This window comes from Lacerta agilis, chromosome 3, assembly GCF_009819535.1.
Source record: "Lacerta agilis isolate rLacAgi1 chromosome 3, rLacAgi1.pri, whole genome shotgun sequence".
Taxonomy (NCBI): domain Eukaryota; kingdom Metazoa; phylum Chordata; class Lepidosauria; order Squamata; family Lacertidae; genus Lacerta; species Lacerta agilis.
In genome coordinates this window covers 107222165-107244205 of record NC_046314.1, presented here as the reverse complement: position 1 = coordinate 107244205, position 22041 = coordinate 107222165, and the positions used below count along the sequence as shown (strand labels likewise).

The 22041-nt window shown below is 46.4% G+C and overlaps 1 protein-coding gene across 2 annotated transcripts in view; it reads right to left on the bottom strand.

The window, feature by feature from the left end:
• Positions 1–19404, bottom strand: part of SPTBN1 (spectrin beta, non-erythrocytic 1) — a 148933-nt gene extending 129529 nt beyond the window's left edge. For both annotated transcript variants that reach the window (XM_033145086.1, XM_033145088.1), the window contains exon 1: positions 19257–19404. In XM_033145086.1, the coding sequence (XP_033000977.1) occupies positions 19257–19404 (148 nt within the window). The remainder of the gene's footprint in view (positions 1–19256) is intronic.
• Positions 19405–22041: the final 2637 nt, after the last annotated feature.

Genomic DNA, 22041 nt, shown 5'->3' with positions numbered 1-22041 from the left:
CACATGCAAAATTTCACAAAGGCTGTTGGCAGATAAAATCAGATTCTAAATATATAGTTGTTGTTGTTGTTGTTCAGTCGTTCAGTCGTGTCCGACTCTTCGTGACCCCATGGACCAGAGCATGCCAGGCACTCCTGTCTTCCACTGCCTCCCGCAGTTTGGTCAGACTCATGTTGGTAGCCTCGAGAACACCGTCCAACCATCTCGTCCTCTGTCGTCCCCTTCTCCTTGTGCCCTCATCTTTCCCAACATCAGGGTCTTTTCTAGGGAGTCTTCTCTTCTCATGAGGTGGCCAAAGTATTGGAGCCTCAGCTTCAGGATCTGTCCTTCCAGTGAGCACTCAGGGCTGATTTCCTTCAGAATAGATAGGTTTGATCTTCTTGCAGTCCATGGGACTCTCAACTAATATATAGTTACAGTAGCCTTTTGCTTAAACTTTGGGGTACAGTGATCTAGTAAAGTCACTATCCTATACACGACTCAGTCCTAAACTTGTTTACTCAGAAATAAGTCCCTCTGAGCACTACAGTCCTTACTGTTTGGTTAATGGCTTGTAGGGCTGCAGTTTACTCAGAAGTAAGTGCCGCTCAGTTAATTCCTGTGATGTTGATGAAAAGTGATGGCAATGAAACCAAAATATGTGGTGCACGCCAAACATTCTCCGAGCGTTTAGCTGTCTAATGCAAAATTCAATGAATGCAATCCATTACCCCCCCCCCCCAATGGTGGGTTCCTGGTCCCCTGAAATATAATATGGGCAGAACCTTGGGGATTGCTAACATTGCAAGACTGGAGTAGCGGAGTAAAACCTGGCCTTGTGCCTTAGAAAACAATGTGGCTGCATGCAGGGATTGCCAATAATAATAGTGGTAATCGCCTCGTGCCTCGTTTTCACTATGGCATCTATTCTGTGTGTTCCTGTGTGCTTCCAGTGCTGACAGAGAGCTCCATCTTCTAAAAAAGCACCAGCTTACGTGCGTCTGCTGAAGGCAAGATAGTGCATTTAGTGGAACAATGTTCTGGCCGTGGAATAGCAAATCCCTGTGTTTCCTCTAAAGCCCTTTCCCTGATAATCTTTGCCCTGCCAGCTGTCTCTGAAATAGACAGAATGCCGCACAGCATCTCTTCGGTGCATTCTTTTTATTAAAACAACAACTAAACAAACCATCCAATTCTCCCATTTAAAAAACAAACAAACAAAGAATGTGCATTCTGTATCCATCCTGGGAGGAACAGGATCATAAAACCAGGTAACCACAATAGTTGATCAACTGGATTTCCCTCCAGTTAAGGGCATAAGAAGAGATTGGCTGGATCCATCCGTAGCCCAGCTTCTCAAGCATTGTCTTAAAAACATCAGAAGAGATTTGCTGATCAGACCAGTGGCCAACCCATCTAGCCCAGCATCCTGTTCTCACAGAAGCCAACCAGATGCCCCAGTGGGAAGCATGCAAGCTGGATGTGAACACGACAGTACTCTGGCCAGTGTGGCTAATAGTCATGGGTGGCCCTCTCCTCCGCAAATTTGTCCAATCCTCTCTTGAAGCCACCCAAGTTGTTGGCCATCGCTCCTTCCTGTGGGTGTGAGTTCCATAGTTTAATTATGTGCTGCGTGAAGAAGTAGTTTGAAGTACGCTTGGACTTCTGCAACGCACTCTACGTTGGGCTACCTTTGAAGGTGACACGGAAACTACAACTAATCCAGAATGCGGCAACTAGACTGGTGACTTGGAGTGGCCGCCGAGACCATATAACAGCGGTCCTGGAAGACGTACACTGGCTCCCAGCACGTTTCTGAGCATAATTCAAAGTGTTGGTGCTGACCTTTAAAGCCCTAAACGGCCTCGGTCCTGTATACCTGAAGGAGCGTCTCCACCCCCCATCGTTCAGCCCAGAAACTGAGGTCCAGCTCTGAGGGCCTTCTGAAGGTTCCCTCACTGCGAGAAGTGAAGTTACAGGGAATCAAGCAGAGGGCCTTCTCGGTAGTGGCGCCCACCCTGTGGATTGCCCTCCCATCAGATGTCAAACAGATAAACAACTGAAGGCAGCCCTGTTTAGGGATGTTTTTTATGTTTGATGTTTGATCGTGTTTTTAATGTTTTGTTGGGGAGTATAAATAAATTATTGATTGATTGTTTATTATTATTTCTTGTGTGCGCCCTGAATCTCCCAACGCTCTGCTGTTTCTTGATCTACCATATATACCTGAGTATAAGCCGACCCAAATATAAACCGAGGCACCTAATTTTCCTACAAAAACCTGGGAAAGCTTATTGACTCAAGTATAAGCCGATTCACCTTTGCCGCTGTGGAGGAAGAGGAGGAATGAGCAGCCCGAAAGCAGCCCTTTGGGCTGCTCCTTCCTCTTCCTCCTTTGCCAAGTTTGCATTTATGCGAGCAGTTCAGGAATGGAACAAGCTGCCTGGGGAGAGTAAAGAACCGCTGTTCTTATACACTTCTTAAGGAATGGTTGACGGGGGAGAGCGGGTGGCGGCACGAGCGAAGAGAAAGGGCTTCTTTCTCGGCGCCCCCACCGCCCGCCTCACTCGAGTATAAGCCGAGGGCAGCTTTTTCAGCACAAAAAATGTGCTGAAAAACTAGGCTTATACTCAAGTATATATGGTACTTTCTCTGCAAAGCGAAGAGTGAAAGGGCATCGCGTGTGGCCACACTGTGGGAAGAAATACTTTGTTTCTGTGTTCTGAACCGATTGCTTATCAGTTTCATTTTAGCAGAAGGTAAACAATATACAGTACATATATATCTCCACACTATTTATGGTTTTATAGGCCCCCATTTCTCCTCTATCTGGATGTCTGTTTGACTGCACCTGGAGCACAGTCCCTGAGCCAAGTTTCAGGAAAATCTAGCCGTTGATATATGTTATAGTAATATTAGCCTGATTTGTAACCCTAGACAAGGATTGGCTCTGTTGATACTCCCTCTCTCTACATCAGGATCTCCAATTGTGGCAACTGTTACGTTCCATTCCTGCTGTACTGAATCAACATCCCCAACTAAGCTGGCAGTACATAACACCTGCAGGCACATCCATTCGACTGCCGGCGCCCCACCCTTGGCAAACAGGTGTTGCTATGCAAATTTCCATGCTCCGTGACACCAAAGCACAGGTGAACAGGCACTGAGAAGAACTGTGTTTATAACCAAACAAGGGCCCGCAGATGCTTGTTTTTTAATGGCTTCAGGCAGAGGCAGCCAATTCCCGGGGATTTCCAGTGTATTAAGGAGGCAAGGAAAGCAGAGAGAGGTAGCCAAGGTTCATGAAATTATGCGGGGTGCAGAACAAGGTTGGGGACCCTGTGCCTCGCCACACCTTGCTGGACTACAACTCCCATCATTCCTCCCGACCATTCACCTTGCTAGCTGGGGCTCATGGGAGTTGGAGTCCGACAAAAGCTGGAGGACACCATGTTGGTTTATGGCCTTGGCAAGATATCTGATCTTAAACCAGGGGTGTGGGGGGAACTCAGGCCTGGGGGGTGGGGGGCAGATGAGGCCTTGCAGGCCCCTGTGTCTGGCCCTCAAAATTCTCCCCAGGCCACACCCCTCACTGGCCCTATCTTGCACCCTCCTTTTGCATTTGTGCCTGGCTGGGATGTGTCTTTGAGCTCCGGTAACGGTCGCTAGCTGCGAGGACAGAGAAGGGTGTGTGAGTGTCTGTGTCGAAGGCAGCCTACCTGCGCCAAGGTAAAACTGAATTGGTTGCTCTGCCTCTGGCCCCACCCGCCACAGACATGTGGCCCTCAGAAGGCTGTCCAGAAGGGAATGCGGCCCTCAGGCTGGGGAAAAAATCCCTGTCTCTGCTTTAAACTTTAAAATGAGCTGGCCAGTGGTTGAAAAGAGAAAAGGGACTATAGCTCAGTGGCAGAACCCATGATGTTTTGCTATTACATTATTATTATTATTATTATTATTATTATTATTATTATTATTACAATTATTATAAGGCACCTTTGTTGTCCTGTTCTGAACACCGTTAAAACATTTGTACCCAGACATGTAATTTTTATTGTGCACAATAGTTTAAAAAATATTGCTTCCATCTATATTTTGATGTTGTTGCGTTTACAGTGTTTAAAGTCTGTTTTTATAGCTATCCTTCACTGACGTTTTATACCATTTAATGCAAGCCACTTAGAGAAGATTATTGGGGGTTTTCTTAATTAAGTAGTATATAAGTCTAAAAGAAGGAATGAATGAATGAAGACAACCAATCGCAGGCTCAGGCTCCATGCTCTCTACTGGACCCAAGTAACAGGGCTGGGAAACATACCAGCCTGGGACCATGTAGGAGGCCTGCCGCCGCCCTGGGAGTGGGCTGCTCCATGGCCGAAACTCAGAACATGGCACAAGTGAGGGAAAATCCTGCAACTAGTGCATACTTCACAGCTTGGACCTTAGCCGGCTTGCATGCTGGAGGTGGGGGCCGAAGGGGTAGCTGCTGAAGCGAGTTCTTGCACAGTTCATTCAGTCCAAAATTGCTCCGAGGCTCAGAGTTGTTTATTTTTCTGTTATTAAGCAATGCCTCGGAATGGTCACGAGGCGCTCACATGCTCTGAGACGCTTGCTTCTGGATGTTTAGGCTTCACATCTGTCGTCTGTTTTAGCTGATCAAGCATCTCAAGTAATGCCTCACAGAGGAGGAGCGTTGACACCCCTGTGCTTGCCGCCTAGGGCTTGCTGATAGAAGGTCGCCGGTTCGAATCCCCGCGACGGGGTGAACTCCCGTTGCTTGGTCCCAGCTCCTGCCCACCTAGCAGTTCGAAAGCACGTCAAAGTGCAAGTAGATAAATAGTTCCACTCCGGCGGGAAGGTAAACAGCGTTTCCGTGCGCTGCTCTGGTTCACCAGAAGTGGCTCAGTCATGCTGGCCACATGACCCGTAAGCTGTACACCGGCTCCCTTGGCCAGTAACGCGAGATGAGCGCCGCAAACCCAGAGTCGGAAAACGACTGGACCTAATGGTCAGGGGTCCCTTGACCTTTAGAAGGGGCAGACCCAGGGGCCGCCCCATTTTATCCTCAAAACAATATTGTAGGGAAAGTCGGGCATACGGAAAGATAACCACTGAGCAACATGTCTGGCCAGGGATGCCGCAGCCCAGACAAAGAGTCTTGCAGCATGTTAGAAGCTAACAAATTACTTACGCATCGCACTTGAGGCTAGTTACATCTACTCCACAAAAAGCTTATGCCTTGATAAATGTGTTGTTATTTAGGGTGTCACAGGACTTTCTGAAATTAACCAGCCTCTCATACTATAGGCCCTTCCAGATGCCCTTTTTTAATTGTGCATGTACTGAAAGGTAGGAGGGACAGCAAGGGAGGTAATAATTTGAACCAGGGTGGCAATTTCGAAGGAAACCATTGGGAGCGGTTTAAGTGTGCATGTGTGTGTGTGAACCCAGATAAGGCAACTTGATCCAGAGTCTGAAGTATCTGAAGAAGTGTGTATATACCCAGAACAAACTTAGTTGGTCTCTAAGGTGCTACTGGACAATTTTTTAATTTTTTAATTTATTTTGATCCAGAGTGGAAGCACTTGATTGTCCATTCTGGAGTGACTGAATCCAAGATTTTGGCTTACCAAAATCTTTAGCCTTCATCGACCTAGCGCCCTCCAGCTGTTTTGAACTACAACATCCATGGGGCTGGCGAGAGTTGTGGTCCAAAACAGCTGGCAAAGACAGAAGTTTTGTCTAGACCGACCGCACACGCTCAAGATCACACCCAAGCAATTAACCTGGAATAGCTACCACTCCCTGGGGCCATTTAGCTCTTAAACATTTACAGATAGAATAGAGGGGAACTCAGCACTCAACCATTCCTTAAAACGAAGACCCCGTTCTTAAATGACAAAAGCACAGTTGCAATCATCGTCGCTGCTCCACCGCTCCAGAAAAATCGGGATATGGAATCACACAGGGCGGACCAGATCATGGAGGAAGAACAACACATGGGATGCATACATACTATGCTTTTAAAACACATTCAAAGCACATTTCTCCACCTCAAAGAATTCTGGGCATTGTAGGGTTGCTACATGGTAGTAGGGCATTGGTTACAGATTCAAAGCAATGATTCTTCAACATCAACTTCGTTGGACTGGTCATGCTGTTTGGGTGCCTGATTATCGTCTTCCAAAGCAACTACTCTATTCCGAATGTAAAAATGGAAAGTGTAATGCTGGTGGTCAACAAAAGAGGTTTAAAGACTCTCAGAGCAAATCTTTTTAAAAATGTAGTATAAACACCAACAATTGGGAAACCCTGGCCTGCGAGCACTCCATTTGGTGAACAGCCTTTACCAAAGGTTTCATGGGTGTTGAAGACGCTCAAACTCAGGAGGAAAGGGAGAAACGTGCTAAGAGGAAGGCACACTTGGCAAACTCCCATCGTGATCAACTCCTGCCCAGAAACCTATGTTCCCACTATGGAAGAAGAAGAAGAGGAGGAGGAGGAGGAGGAGGAGGAGGAGGAGGAGGAGGAGGAGGAGGAGGAGTTTGGATTTGATATCCCGCTTTTCACTACCCAAAGGAGTCTCAAAGCGGCTAACAATCTCCTTTCCCTTCCTCCCCCACAACAAACACTCTGTGAGGTGAGTGGGGCTAAGAGACTTCAAAGAAGTGTGACTAGCCCAAGGTCACCCAGCAGCTGCATGTGGAGGAGCGGAGACGCGAGCCCTGTTCACTGGATTATGTGTCTACCGCTCTTAACCACTACACCACACTGGAAGGATGTGTGAATCCAGAATTGGCCTCCCTAGTCACTTCCGGACTCACTGTTAAGACCCTGCTCATGGAAGACAATCTTATTTGACTACAAATGATCGCCAAAGAAGAAGACAGTGCCTAGAATTCTTGAAGGGAAATAATGTGCTTCGAATGTGCACACAGCCTCTCTCCTCACCCATGATCCAGCATTTAGGAAGTGAGTAGATCTTCCAACATGATCTTGCCCCTTCCCCCAGCAGGGTTTCCACATTCAAGCAGTGCCAGAGCAATCCTTGATGGAGCCACAGAAAGAAGCAACTGCACCACTCCCATAATATAAGGCTCCAGTTGTGTTCCAGCATTGTCAAGGAGTGCTAAGGGATAATTAAGCAATTTGAAGAGATCTTATGGACCCTGAGGTATTTGACTCACAAGTCTGGAATGGATAATTTCTCTGGTCTTCAGGGTGACATTAAAAAAGTACACCGTTAAGTCTGAGGGCTGCAGGAACCCGGTCAATCTACTTGGCATGGGATTAACATCATCTGCAAAACACTTTATTGAATTTAGAGAAGCCCAAAGTACAATTTTGTGGGGGTGTTCAGTGTTGCTGGCCCAAAGCAATTGTCGTTTAATTATACAATGTTTGTTCTTAAATGTAAAAAAAAATGTGGCTCAGCCCTTTAGAAAAATTCTCATTAAATGGACTCGGAGATAGATTTTGGGAGTAAAATAAAAACAAACCCGGACTTCTAAAATATTTCCAGGTTATGGACATGACCGAATGCTTTGCCTTCATATTTTGAAAGGCAGTTCTACAATAGCAATGTGGCGTAGCAACTTATTTTTTTATATATATAAAAAACCGAAAACTGCCATGCTCAGGATTCCCAGCCACGTTCTCCAACTTTCATAGAGAAATTCCTTGCGGCTGGATATTTACAAAACAGTGAGCCTGAAGGTTGTGGAGAAATAGTTGAAAATATGCATCCAGCTTCTGTGGAAGGCTCAGTCAGAGACATCGATAGATCCTTCAAATGTTTTGGGCAAAGGCCTACACCATAAATTTTTATTTAAATTTGCACCTATGCTAATTTGTAGGTATAGCTGGAAATAGAGGCCAACTTTTGGAGGGAAAGCCACCCTATATGAAAAAGTAAATTTTAAAAGAAATGCACAAGAAGCAGGCAAAGGATGCATGAAGGAGCTGCCTTATACCCTCAGAAGATGGAGGAATCTTCTTCCTTGGAGGTTTCTAAGCAGAGGCTGGATGGCCACCTGTCATGGATGATTTAGCTGAGATTCCTGCATTGCAGGGGGTTGGACTAGATGACCCTCGGGATCCCTTCCAGCTCTAACAATTATTTGTTTCTATTATTCTAACACAGACCATTGGTCCTTCTAGCTCAGTATTGTCTACACTGATAGGCGGTCTCTCTCCAAGATTTAAGAGGGGGGTTTTCTCCTACCTGAAGATGCTAGGGATTGAACCACTGAGCCCTTCCCCAAAAGGAGATATGGGGCACGCTCGCAAAAGACTTGGGGGTTGGGCCCCCTGGCCCATCCTGTAACAAGCCCCCTAGTCAAAATCCCTAGGTGCCTTTGGGACGAGGGTTCCAAGGGCCTTGTCTTCAAACTCTCCATTGCTGCCCTGGGCCTAGCACTCTGTTGGGACTCCAGAAATCCAGGAGGCTGTTTAGGAGACATGATAAAGCAAGCAGCGAAACGCAGACTGAAAGTTACATCATAGGTGTGCAACGGCATGATACTTAATGCTCCTTGAAATATTGGAGGAAAGGGACCGATTAAAGAAAGAATAAACTAATTTGTCCAAATGTTTCCAATCCCCAAATGTAAAGCCCCCCCTTCCAAACTTACTCTGAGCGCCAAAACGAATGAAATGTACATTTCCTAAAACACTCCAATCCTCCTACGTGTTTTTTCCCCCCTTTTTAATATATATTTGTGGTTTGGGAATTGCCTCTTAGTACAATAGTGCTGGACGCCTGTTTAAATGCGGTCCACACGTTTTCTAGGCCGAAAGGCTGGATAAATCCCAGGCACTTTGGCTGGCCACGCACTGAAGTATTTCGATGTTGTTCCGCACTTCTATATATCATTGGCACATGGGAGCAGGATTCTAAGCTCTTAAAAGATACGATGTTAGCTAGGAATCTGAAACATTTTTCCAGCTCTGTTGTTATGAAGAGGTGAAGTTACCCACTGAACTTTGAGCAAAGGAGACAGAATAGTGAGGAACAATTAATATTGAGGCCTCGCCATGTGTTTTCCCCCCCCGGCAAGCTGAGGCTTAACGAAGTCTGTGACCGTATAATTAAAGTTGTTATTGTGGTAGTAAGCTGAGGGAAAAATAAAGCCCAATTCATTCTTGTCCGAAAAAGTATGGTTTGTTGAAGTGGCAACAAGCTCAATGAGCTTGAAAATTTCTTCTTCCACCATCTCCATTTCCTCCTTCCCATCTGTAGGCAGATTTCCTGTTTGTCGAGCGGTTCCCCATGACATCCCAACTGCGAAACTGTGGTTTAATGGCTACCTACAAAGTGGCATTGCAAACAAGGATTTAGGTTTCTTGTTTTAGATGTCATGGACACTGTGATTTAACAAGAAGGTGATTCTCTTCAGGGGCCAGGTGGGCAACGCGAGGATGGAGGAAAACAAGGGAGAACTCACAGAGGTATAATTTTCAGAGTGGCTTACCAAATCTATCCATCTTCGCAGGGGAATCAGGGAACCGCAGCTCTGAGAAGGGAACGGCAGTCTCCTGACAACTCTTAGCACCCTTAACGAGCTATAGTTCCCGGGATTCTTTGGAGTGGGAAAGCCATGGCTGCTTAAAGTGCCATCATAGTACTGTATTTTAAATGCATGGCATGTGGCCTAGCTCTTTCATTGCCCTGCTGTTATAGATAAGGGCTAAGAGAGAGAGAATGGATTGCTTAAGAGGCCTCCTAGTAGGTTCATCATGGCGACGGCAGGATTAAGCCCCTGATTCACAGCTCAGTTTCCTAGCCATTAATGCTGCATCAGTTAATCTTCTTGCTAAAGCGGGTTTGGAATTAACCAAAAGACACTCTCCTAATTTTATTTTGGAACAGGCTCAGCTAGAAATTACAACTCTTTGGTTCAGTTTCTAAGCAACGCACGGGCGGGGGGGGGGGAGAGGGAGGGATTCATAGAACAATCTTTTGCTCAATGAAAGCAGAAGCCTTTGCAAGGCAAACACTCGGAAGCAAAGATGGCAGAACATTCCCTTCTCGAAACGCACTCGGGACACGGGCGCTTCAGTTATGACTGACACCTGTCAGCAGCTCTTGTAAAATGTGATCGGCAACAGCGAAGCAACGGAAGGAGGAGGGGAATCCCTTTTTAAAATCAGAGCTGAAGAAGAACATTTCATCCCAAAGTATCTAACGCTTGCTGCTGTGCCTACTTCACACAGTCTCTTTTTGCAGTACGGTTCTTCCAAAACGGCAAACTTTATATATATATTTTTCATTTGTCTGTCCAGGTCAAACTACTTGCCTGGACCTGCTTTCCCCATTAAAAAAACAAAACAAAACAAAAACCTGTGTCAGTTGAGCTTTTCCAGACGGTCGCTAATTTTGCAGGAAGGATCCAAAAGCACACACTGTGTGCAAATTCCATGCAGCAGTTGCCCCAACCATGAAGATACTTCACCTCCCAAATTTCGTGGTCACCAAGACTAAGTACCGGTAACTAGAGGGACAGTGGCTCGGCAGACCGCACTTCTCAAACCTTCCAGCGCAACACAAAATTGCCAGTCAACTTCTTCACAAGGCAAGGTTATGCCAGTGTGGGGTAAATCAGGTTATGGCTAACCTGCTGTTTTCCTTTTGATGCTGAACTACAACTCCCATCATCCCTGACCATTGAGCCATGTTGGCAGTGTGTGTTCAGCAAAATCTGGACGGCCACAGGTTTCAATCAATGGGGGGTGGCATTTAAATGCTTTCCTTTCCAGTTTCTCAGCTGTTCTCTGCTTCTCCCATTGACCACATGACCGTGCCTGACAGCTCACTGTGTCCCCCGCTGAAATCACAGAAGCATGAAGTTCATTTCTTTGTTTGCTTGAAGGCCCTGGCCTGCAGCAAGTTCTTGCCACAGCTCGGAAGGAGCAGAGCAATGTCTACTTCTCAGATCATAACAGAGGTTAAGAAATACAATGGAAATATCCATCTCTGTATTTTATTTTATTTCATTGTTGGCAGCATCTCCCAGATTCTCCTGGATTCATTTTTTTTCAGTGCATTTTCTCAGTTCCCAATGGGTTTCTGGAAGCTGAGGAATAAAACAGCCACACTCCTCAGAGTTTCCAGAGTTGTCAGCCAGCTGCATGCTTGTGCTCTGTCCCACTCACAACATCCATTATTGAGCTCAAAAGTCTACTCTCCTAGTGCCATTTATCAAACCCCAAGCAGTTCTCCTTTCTCACCCACCGATCCATCGGTTTCCTTTCGTACACAAACTATAAAGCCATTTTATGCACATTCGCTCCATGCAAAATCAGGCTATGCAGCCTGAATGAGCTGGCACATGTGTACAAGGGAACAAATATAATGTCCCTTTCTGTGTTCCTTCTTACACATACCGGCAATTAAGGGTTAAAAAAAGTAGGGCCAGTCTGGTGCACAGCCAGAGCAGGGTGGGGAACCTGTACCTCCAAATTTTGGTTGGCTCCAGCTCCAGCCAGTGTGCCCAATGGTCAGAGCTGTAGTACAGCAACTTATGGAGGGCTACAGGTTCCCCATCCCTAGATTAGAGCATCAGACTCTGGAGCAGGAAAACCCAGCTTGCAATCTTCATTCAAGCGTGAAGATCGCTGGTTTACCTCTGCACAGCTAGTACCTCTCTCTTAGCCTAACCTCCCTCCCAGGGGTATCATGAAGAGGACATGAGTGAGGAAAAATAATGAAGACCGCCATTTTGTTGGTGACCCCAGGGCTTTTTTTCTTTAAAAAAAAGTTTAGGGGTATACTCTCGCTTTCCTGAACATACTGAAATACTGCCCCTCAATGAGGCCAAACCTAGATTTTTTTTAAAAAAGGTTTAGGGGTATACGTACCCCTGTGTCACCCCGGGAAGAAAGCACTGGGCGACCGCACTTGTCCACTCCCAAACCTCACTGGAGGGAAGGTTGCCCACATCTCTTGTTAACTTTGACCAGGGCTCGGCAACCTGTGACCCATGGGCCAGATGCGGCCCACAAAGACCGTTTTACCAGCCCATGAGTCACCCGCAAACCAAGCCATCCGCTCGACAACTTCCCCACACGCAACGCAGCGACTTGCCGAGTGGTGCCGGAAATGGCATCTGCACACGTGCAGATACCAGAAACTGCATCTGCGCATGTCCAGACGCCGAAAATTGCTTCTTTGCAGGTGCAATTTTCGGCGTCTGAGCATGTGCAGAAGCGATTTCTGGCACCGCGGACATACGGAGACGTGATTTCCAGCATCGCGCTGCGCCAGTCCGGCCCACCGACGATCTCCGTGGGAATGATTCGGCTGCTGGCCGGTAAACCTTGCTGACCCCTGACTTTGACCTACTTGTTCAATTGGAATGGACAAAGTTATATTTTCCTAGCCAAACGGAGAGCACCCTTCTCTCCCACCCCCCTTACTGCAAGCCCTCTGCCAAATGAACAGGCTGCTGGCAGGGGACAGATCCTATGCTTCAGTTCGGGCCAATTTCTCATCCAGTAAAATGTGCCTGTTCTCCTCTGCCAAATGTTGGAAGGTACGTAAGATATGGGACTGCCAAGTGACAAGGGGAGTGTGGGTATGGGGAAACAACAGGGGGGGGGGGGAATCTGGCCTGGCCAGTTGTTGTTTTTTTAACTCCTGTGGGCCTACTGGTGGAATGTTTCATGTAAAAGACAGAAATTTGAAAGGCTTACTGGAGTTATGTGAGCTAATCTGGAGTTTGTTGAGTAAGAAATATGCAGAAACTTGCTGTGCGTGCGTAACCTGATGCAGATGCGCAACAACAACAACAACAACAACAACAACAACAATTTATTTGTACCCCGCCCATCTGGCTGGGTTTACCCAGCCACTCTGGGTGGCTTCCAACAATGATTAAAAATACATTAAAATGTCACACATTAAAAACTTCCCTAAACAGGGCTGCCTTCAGATGTCAGGTAGTTGTTTATCTCTTTGACATCTGATGGGAGGGCGTTCCACAAGGCGGGCGCCACTACCAAGAAGGCCCTGTGCCTGGTTCCCTGTAGCTTTGCTTCTCGCAGTAAGGGAACCGCCAGAAGGCCCTTGGCACTGGACCTCAGTGTCTGGGCAGAACGATGGAGACGCTCCTTCAGGTATACTGGGCTGAGGCTGTTTAGGGCTTTAAAGGTCAACACCAACATTTTGAATTGTGCTCAGAAACATACTGGAAGCCAATGTAGGTCTTTCAGGACCGGTGTTACACTAATGCGCCAAGAAGTCAAGTTCGAACCCAAAGTGCCATGTTTGGCGCAAGATGGCGGCACCTCGTGCTTTAACCATAATGCAACTTTGCCTAATGCACACATTTTTGCAAATTGTTTCCCCCCAATATAACACATTTTTTTGGTGTTACTTCCATTAACAGACACACTGATATGCACACCTTATCTCAGCATATGTATTTTTGTACAGGCTACAGAGAAATGTACGGAGAAGGATGGCTGTGTTTCGGTTCACATATTACTTTGGAAAGTAAACTGAATCAAACTCTCTCTCTCTCTCTCCTCAACCTCGCAATTCCCTAGCAGTCCATGTCCTCCCCATTCCCAGATAAATACATTCTGGGGAGAAAGCTTGATAGAGAAGACCTAAATTTAGCGCTGTATCAAATCTACTGCAGGCTTCTCAAAGCACTGAAACGAGTGCCTCTTTTAGACAAGCTAAATAATTGAGTTGCCCACATTGTATTAGATGTCCCTTAAGTGATTGTTTCGTGTGTATTATTCATCCCTCACCTGGAGTGTGAAGCGGCACCCAAATACAGCACAGGGCCTTCCTGATGGGATTCCGGCTAACATCATTGGCACAAAAATCACTACCATTCCCAGTTGGATTAAAACAAAAACAAAAACCCGGATCATAAGCTCCTGGACCACACCGCCAATGAAACCTCCCATGAAATTTATCGAAATCTATCTAGGTCATCTGGGACAGTTCGGTGCTTTGCCTATGGAGTCTAGACAGAAATGCCCTTCTCAGATCTGTAGGAAGCCAACTAATGACTCCAGTTGTAATAGTTGTGTGAGCCCTTTCCTGGTGTTTTTTTTTTTCCAGGGGTACACCCCAAAACATTGTTGTTTGTGTCCAGGCTACACCCAGCATCTTCTTCCCAAGCTTGGATTTGTGCCGTCAGGAAGCAGAGATGGAGACTGATCCAAGAGACAGGAGGAATCCATTGTGCTGACCAGACTGGTCCATGGTGTGTGTAGTTCAGCTGCAGACAAAGTGGTGCCCCCCTCCAGAGGCGTCAGACTCCAATTGCCAGCAGCCCCGGCCAGCATGGCCAATGGGAGAGGATTATGGGAGCTGCAGCCCAAAACATCTGGAAGTGCGCCATGTTGGCTACCCCTGGTGGAGCTGGTGGGGTGTCATAGTCAGATCAGGGAGACCTGGGTACTAATCTTGAGTTAGAGATGGGCCAAGCACCTTGGGCTGGATACAAATGAGATTAGATAAATAAAATGCATCTATTTAGGGCATCTATCTACTGCTTATTCATGTGCATTTCTAAGCTAGGTGGTAGTTTAACCTAGCCAGTCTATAGTGCCTGTCAATCACAGAGGTGGAGTTTGCAAATTCCCATCCCACCCTCAGAACAACAGCAACAAAAAGGTTTTGTTGGCTTGCTAGGTTAGGTTAGGATTTTGCTGCAAGGCACGAGGTACTTTTGCACACTGTGGATTCCCTGTGGCAGCAGCTTGCTCCTAAGCCAGCCCATCTCTGACTATCAGCACAACAAGAGCTGTCTATTTCCCTTTGCCAAATGGTGGTGCGGTTGCGGGGGTGTGTGTGTGTGTGTGTGTGTGAGAGAGAGAGAGAGAGAGAGAGAGAGAGAGAGAGAGAATGTGTGTAGTTTTTAAGGTTGCAGCTATTGACTCAGTGTCATGTTATCAACATGGCCATCTCCAAATATCTCAAGGGCTGTCCCAAGGAAGAGGGAGCAAGCTTGTTTTCTCCTTCTCCAGAGGGTAGGACTCAAACCAAGGTCTTCAGGTTACAAGAAAGGAGATTCCGACAAAACATCAGGAATAACTTTCTGAAAGTAAGAGCTTTTTGACAGCGGCACGGTCACTGAGAGCCAGTGTGGTGTAGTGGTTAAGAGCAGTAGACTCGTTATCTGGGGAACCGGGTTCGCGTCTCCACTCCTCCACATGCAGCTGCTGGGTGACCTTGGGCTAGTCACACTTCTCTGAAGTCTCTCAGCCCCACTCACCTCACAGGGTGTTTGTTGTGGGGGAGGAAGGGAAAGGAGAATGTTAGCCGCTTTGAGACTCCTTCGGGTAGTGAAAAGCGGGATATCAAATCCAAACTCTTCCCACAGGAGGTTGTAGGGGGTTTTAAGCAGAGCTTGGGTAACCATCTGTCATAGATGCTTTATCTTCTGAGAATTCCTGCATCGCAGGGGGTTGGACTGGATGACTGTTGGGGGTCCCTTCCAACAATACAATCCTATGATTCCTCTATTTGCAAGGAACCCAGGGGATCTCCAGCACTTTCTGAGCTGGCGTAGCCCTGCCTTGCAGCATGTCTCATTTGGCATTTGGTTCAGAGGTCAGGGATGTCGGCGTGCTACCGTGCATTTCGGGGAATCATGCACAGAGTGCATTGAAATGACTTTGCAAGTTAGGATTCTTTTCCCGTGTTGCAGTCATGGCATTGTTTATATCACATGACACTGTATGTTTTCATTCCACATTGTGGGAAGTGATGTTTATATTACTGTGTTTCTGTGATGTAGGATTTTTTGTCCTTTGTTCTTTCTCTTTGCTGTCTGATGCTGAAGAGGAAGGAGCTGGGTTGCGATGCTCCAAGTGTATATGTGTAAATAAACGTAGTTTGGTCAAATTGCTGGGCTACTGAGTCCTAACGCTGACTGCCTATACTCTGCTGATCCTGAAGTGTGCTGATGCCTCTTGGTATCAGTCGCTGTGATGTTTGGGCTGGAGAAAGCTTTTGAATCTCCCGACAGACCAGGAGGGAGAGAACATGCCAGTTGGGCATGTGTCTCTGCCAGATTCCTACTCATGTGTAGAACCTCCTGACATACCTCCCCCCCAAAAAAACCCCAGATATGTATTTGTGTTCACATACACACATAGGACTGTGCCGCTCCTAGTTCTGCTCACCAACTCTCCTGCCATTCCTACCACATTAAGCTCCTAGCCCTTCTCCTTTGCACCCCATGAAACTACTAAGTTTGCTTTTCAGCTTCCCAACCCCAATCTCTTCATGCACATCCAGGATTGTGATGCAGCACTACAGATCCTCCAATGGAGGCCATGCAACGACAGCCTTATGTATAAAGGAAGGTATGCATGTATGCATTTGTGTGCAGGCACATGCACATGTGTTTTGTGCATATGGATTTATGTGTGCCTCTGTGTACAAACATACTTGGGCCATACGTAGCATGTTACAGGCAGGAACAGAATCTGCCCGGTGATGGTTTTGAGGAACGCAACCCGAGAACCGTTTTTGACTGCCACAGAACAAGTGCAAGGCCTCCGGGCTTTGGTTTTTTTCCATTCCGTCTGAGAACTGGGTAACCACCGCCAAGATAACAGATTATGACGCTGCGAGGGTGGAAAATTATGTTGCCCTCTAGCTCCCGTAGGGACACTGAAATGAATGTTGTTGGCACCGTAACTCTCGTGATACAAAGCGACTGGACTTTGCAGACAGGGGTTTATAAACTCTGACAACGTGCAGCTGATTTATGTGTCTTAAGTAGTTTTCTAGACATACATCTGCAAAAGAACTAGACAAAACATTGCTTCAACCCAGGGTCGGAAGTTGAAAGGGGTGCTTGCACCGAAACACAGGGGCTGCTGACACTGTGATAAAAGTTGACTTCAAAAGATACAAGTGCCCAGGGGTCTGCGGGCTGCACAGGCCTGCGATCACAGAGATTTTCATCAAGTTTGGCAGTTGGCACAGAATGCTAGTACAAGTGTGTCGTCGTCGTCCCCCAACACACTTACGTGTGATCGACTCTCGTGCAGCTGCATATACGTGCGGTGCCAAGAAATCCGTTAAAAAATTCAATTTGAACCCAGAAATGGCAGGAGAGAGCTGGAGAGTCCTCGTAGCTCAAGATGAGACCGTCTCTGAAGCCCGAAGGTGATGTCCGTGAGGGCAGAGGAAGCTCCAAAGAGACCTGAGGTGTAGCGGGGCTTTGTTTAGGCTGCTCAGCCTACCTGCCTAACGGCTAATGCAGCTGCTTTCTTGTGCATCCTCCAGACAGCCCCAAATATTTTGGTCTTGATTGGGAAGAGAGCTCGACATCGACATCTGCTGCCCCTGTGGATCTTGTGTCTGAGGCGGTTGCCTCATGCTTCCGCATGGGTGGGCCGGCCCTGATGAAAACACCTGTTTGTTTTCCTGTGTGGATCGGGGCCTAACTGGGAAAAGGTGAAGACCAGCTCATATACGGAGCTCGGTGAATTTGGGGAGTGGATGCAGGGTCACACAGAAGGTGTAAAAGGGATTCTATGCATTTACAGCTGAGATCTCTCTCTCTCTCTCTCTCACACACACACACACACACACACACACACACACACAAGCTGTTCCACACTATCAGGAACCCAAGCAAATAACCCGTTTCCATCTTTCTGCTGAAAACCTGGGAGGTAGGGAGTAGATAGGACCACTGGGCATTATCCTGATCCCACCCCTTCACAATTAGACAAAGCATTGTGGAAATTGAAAACGAGGTTTTCCTCTACTGATGATGGAAGTCAATCAACCACTATAGACCTTCCTAAATAGTTCTCCATAGGGAAGCTAAATTCAAAGCACCACAGCCATTGATCCATTTTCTGGAGACATTAACACCTCATAAAAAGTTCTGGAATTGAACGTTTAGGAACAATTGCAAACACTGCATAACCCGCGCAGTACCGTGTCATTCTTGAAATAGGAGAGTTCACTGTTGTTATTACTACTTTATCCATTTTAAGGTAAAGGTAAAGGTACTGTCAGGGATTTGCCTTCTCCTCGCGAGGAGAGCCCGGGCGGAGGTCCTACTCATGAGGAGAGCCCGGGCAGGAGTACTCCTCCCTAGGGGGGAGGATCGGGGTAGGGGACCTACCAGAGAGGAGGTCTTGTTCAGATACAGGGAGCCCCCGCCACTCCTGTCATCTGACTCCTCCCAAAGCCCATCACCAGAGCTATCTCCCACGGAGGAGGAGGAGATGCAGAGGCTCAGGGATGCTGGGCAAAGACCCAGCAACGACAGACAGACGTGATCAGAGGAAGAGTTGCAGCTTCTGGCACCAACACAGCATCGGGGGGTCCCGGAGACCCAGAAGGTGTCATTTTAGGGTGCTGAGGCTTTGGTGCTGGGCGGGAAACAGGAGAGGGGCACTTCCGGATTCTGCAAGTGACTGAGCAGTCATGTTTTTAGCTAGCTGTGCACTGTAAATAGTTATGCACAATAAAGTTGTCTTTAGAGTAAGAGGACTCTGTCGTTACTTGAGAGCAACCCCCTGGGTATTCTGACAGTACCCCTGACCGTTAGGTCCAGTCGCGAACGACTCTGGGGTTGTGGCGCTCATCTCGCTTTACTGGCCGAGGGAGCCAGCATTTGTCCGCAGACAACCTCCGGATCATGTGGCCAGCATGACTAAGCCGCTTCTGGTGAACCAGAGCAGCGCATGGCAACACCGTTTACCTACCCACCAGAGTGGTACCTATTCATCTACTTGCACTTTGACGTGCTTTCGAACTGCTAGGTTGGCAGGAGCTGGGACCGAACAACGGGAGCTCACCCCGTCACGGGGATTCAAACCGCCGACCTTCCGATCGGCAAGCCCTAGGCTCAGTGGTTTAGACCACATGTCTAAAGTACCTTTCAAATCCATGAAACTTGCCTTAAACCTTTTTTTTTTTAAAAAAAAAAAAAGGATGGCTGAAGGATATTAACATGTAGTTAGTTCATTTGGATGTTAACACCCAACCATAACGTGCTCAAACTATGGCTTGCAAACCACCTTCAAACCAAGGTCTCCAGTCCTGATTTGGTCGCCAATCATAAACCATGGTTTGAAGTAACCCGTTGTGCGTTTGCTTCACTAAGAGGCAAAAGGTGTGGTTATGAACACTCCTGTTAAATGGAGATCAGCTGATTCCTGAAAGTTGTACCTGGATTCAGAAGGTAGAGCATGAGCTATTATTTAGGACTACCTTTGTGCTAGGAACACAAACAGTACAAGCTGAACAACTGCAACAATGGTAGAAATGGTGAAAGTCCTACCTGCTAAGGCCTTGATGCGAGACCTCTCAAACAGCCGTGCGGAACTGTTCTCGTTGTCCCACTCTTCAACATCCCAGCGGTTGTTGACATCGCTGTATTGCTGTTGGATTTCAATGTTGTCGAAGTCTGTCGCTACTGTCGTCGTCATCTTGGATCTACTTAAGCCAGCCTCTGCATCGGCTACCCCTTAAAAACTCTCCTGTCAAGGAAGAACGAAAGAAAGAAAGAAAAAAGAGAGAGGGAGGGAGATGTGTTTAGTTGTTGGTTTTTAAAGATTTCTTCCTAGGTAAGTATGCAAAGGATCACGGCCGAAGTTGTAGACTTCGTTGATCAGGCTTCCTCAACCTCGGCCCTCCAGATGTTTTGAGACTACAATTCCCATCATCCCTGACCACTGGTCCTGCTAGCTAGGGATCATGGGAGTTGTAGGCCAAAAACATCTGGAGCGCCGAGGTTGAAGAAGACTGTTGTTGATTGTTGTATACCTATAACATCTGGAGGGGCATGTCCTATGGCTTGAGGCCAGAGCAGTTGAAGGACTGCCTATTCTGACACAAATCTGCCTGGATGTTGAGATTTATGTGTCAGCCTTCTGAAGCAAAGGGCATGGTCATTTGAAGACAGGGCCTTTTCTGCTGTGGCACCACACCTCTCAAACCTCCACTCCAGTGAGGTTCACCTGGCACCATCTTTGTTCTCTTCCCAGCAACAGATAAACATCCATTTAATTTCTCTAGGCCATTTGAGGCTGCAATCCAGGGACAGCTCTACAGCATGAGACCCTTAATCTCAGGGTTGTGGGTTCAAACCCCATGTTGGGCAAGCGATTCCTACATTGCAGGGGGTTGGACTAGATGCCCCTCGTGGTCCCTTCCAACTCTACAATTCTATGATTCACTGACCTGGGAGTAAGGCCTATTGAACTCAGAGGGACTTGAGTCTAAGATGTGCATAAAATTCTGCTTAGTCTACAGATACAGCTTTATGTTGCTATTTCGTTTTATGCTGCTCTGCTGTGATTCAACTCATTTTGATTTTATTATTTTACTGTACTGTTAGACCCTCTGAGCACTTTGGCTGAAAAAACAGTTGTTTTAAATAAACAAGAGAAATAAAAAGTATTGATGAAATCCCCTGTGTCTTTTATTCTGACACACACCTTTCTGCAACCAGCTCCTCGGCTCAGAATTTTCATACATTTGCCCCGAGTATTGCTATTCGCAACCTGGCAATGCAAAAACCCTTCCTCTCTCTCTCTCTCTTGTGCTTTTCCTCTAGCTAACCGATGCCACCTACTGACAGTTGAAATTGTTTTCTATTTTCAAGGCAGCCATAGCAAAACATGTTTAATTCCTCTGCACAGACCGCAGGCTGTGAAACAAATTAAGATACTCCCAGGTGAGACAGCATTTTGGTGAGATGGGTATTCCACATCTGTGTTGACACCTTAAGGCAGCCTTCCCCAACCTGGCAGGGTCTGGTTGCTTTGAACTACAGCTCCCATCATTCCCAGCAGGCATACTAGGGTTGCTGGGTGTTGCAGTCTAAAAAATCCAGAAGCCACCGGATTGGGGAAGGTTGCCTCGATCACTGTAGAAAGCAATATTTATCTCTTGCAAAAAAACATTTTAACCTTTCTGTTTTTCTATGTGCTTTGCTCTTCGTATTATAATAATAGAATAAAAGCTCATTTTACCTCTGATTTTTCCCTACATTTATTTGCGAAACAAACCCTTTTATTTATCTTGCTGATTTTTGAGGAGGTTTGTTAATTTTAAGGGATGCTTTCTCTTTTATGCAAGCTCCTCTGGTGACCGCTTTCATTGCGTCCCATAGGAGGGGGGGTTGTCATATTATCGACATCATTTTCTTTGAAGTAGTTTTGGAGAGTTTTTGTGAGACCCTCTCTAATTTGTTTATTTGTGGTTATTGCACAGAGGTTTTCAGAACAGTGCTTGAAACTGTATTATAGAATTTTCAACAACATCTAGGACCTCCCAGCCCACCTGACCTAGAAATCTATTTGAGTGATGACACAGGACAAAAACCGTTGTTCTTAAAACAGCTTTTTTTTAAAAAACAAACCAAAACATACAGTTCCTTATTTTACACTTGTGGGTTGACATTTCCACCCCCACATTCAGCATCAGTCCTCTTTCGCTCTGCTTTGTGTGATTATGCGCCTGATAAACAGAAGGGACACAATGCGAGAGGATTACGCAAGTGTGATTAAGCCACCTGATAAGAACGTTGCTAGAGCAACGCCCGTGATTTCATGAACCTATTGCTCTGCTGTGCAAAGCGGATTGATTTAGTGGGATTTCCTTTGGGTACATAGAGGTATTTGGCCAAGGCATTGTGATCATTATTGTTATGGTCAATTTAATTTTTACTGGAAACCAGAGTTAAATTTCTTCAAATATCTAAAGGGCTGCCACGTGGAAGATGGAGCAAGCTTGTTTTCTCCTGCTCTGGAGGGTAGGACTCTTAAAGCAAGAGATTCAATTTACAGTGGTACCGCTGGTTACAAACTTAATTCGTTCCGGAGGTCAGTTCTTAATAATAATAATAATAATAATAATAATAATAATAATAATAATAATAAATTTATTTATACCCCGCCCTTCCCCACCAAACCGGGCTCAGGGCGGCTAACACCAATAAAATCACAACAAAAACATAAAACAGTTCATTAAAATACAGATTAAAATACAATTTAAAATTAAATCTAAACTGCAGCCTCATTTTTAAGTAGCCCACCAATCACACCAGAAGAACGAAACAT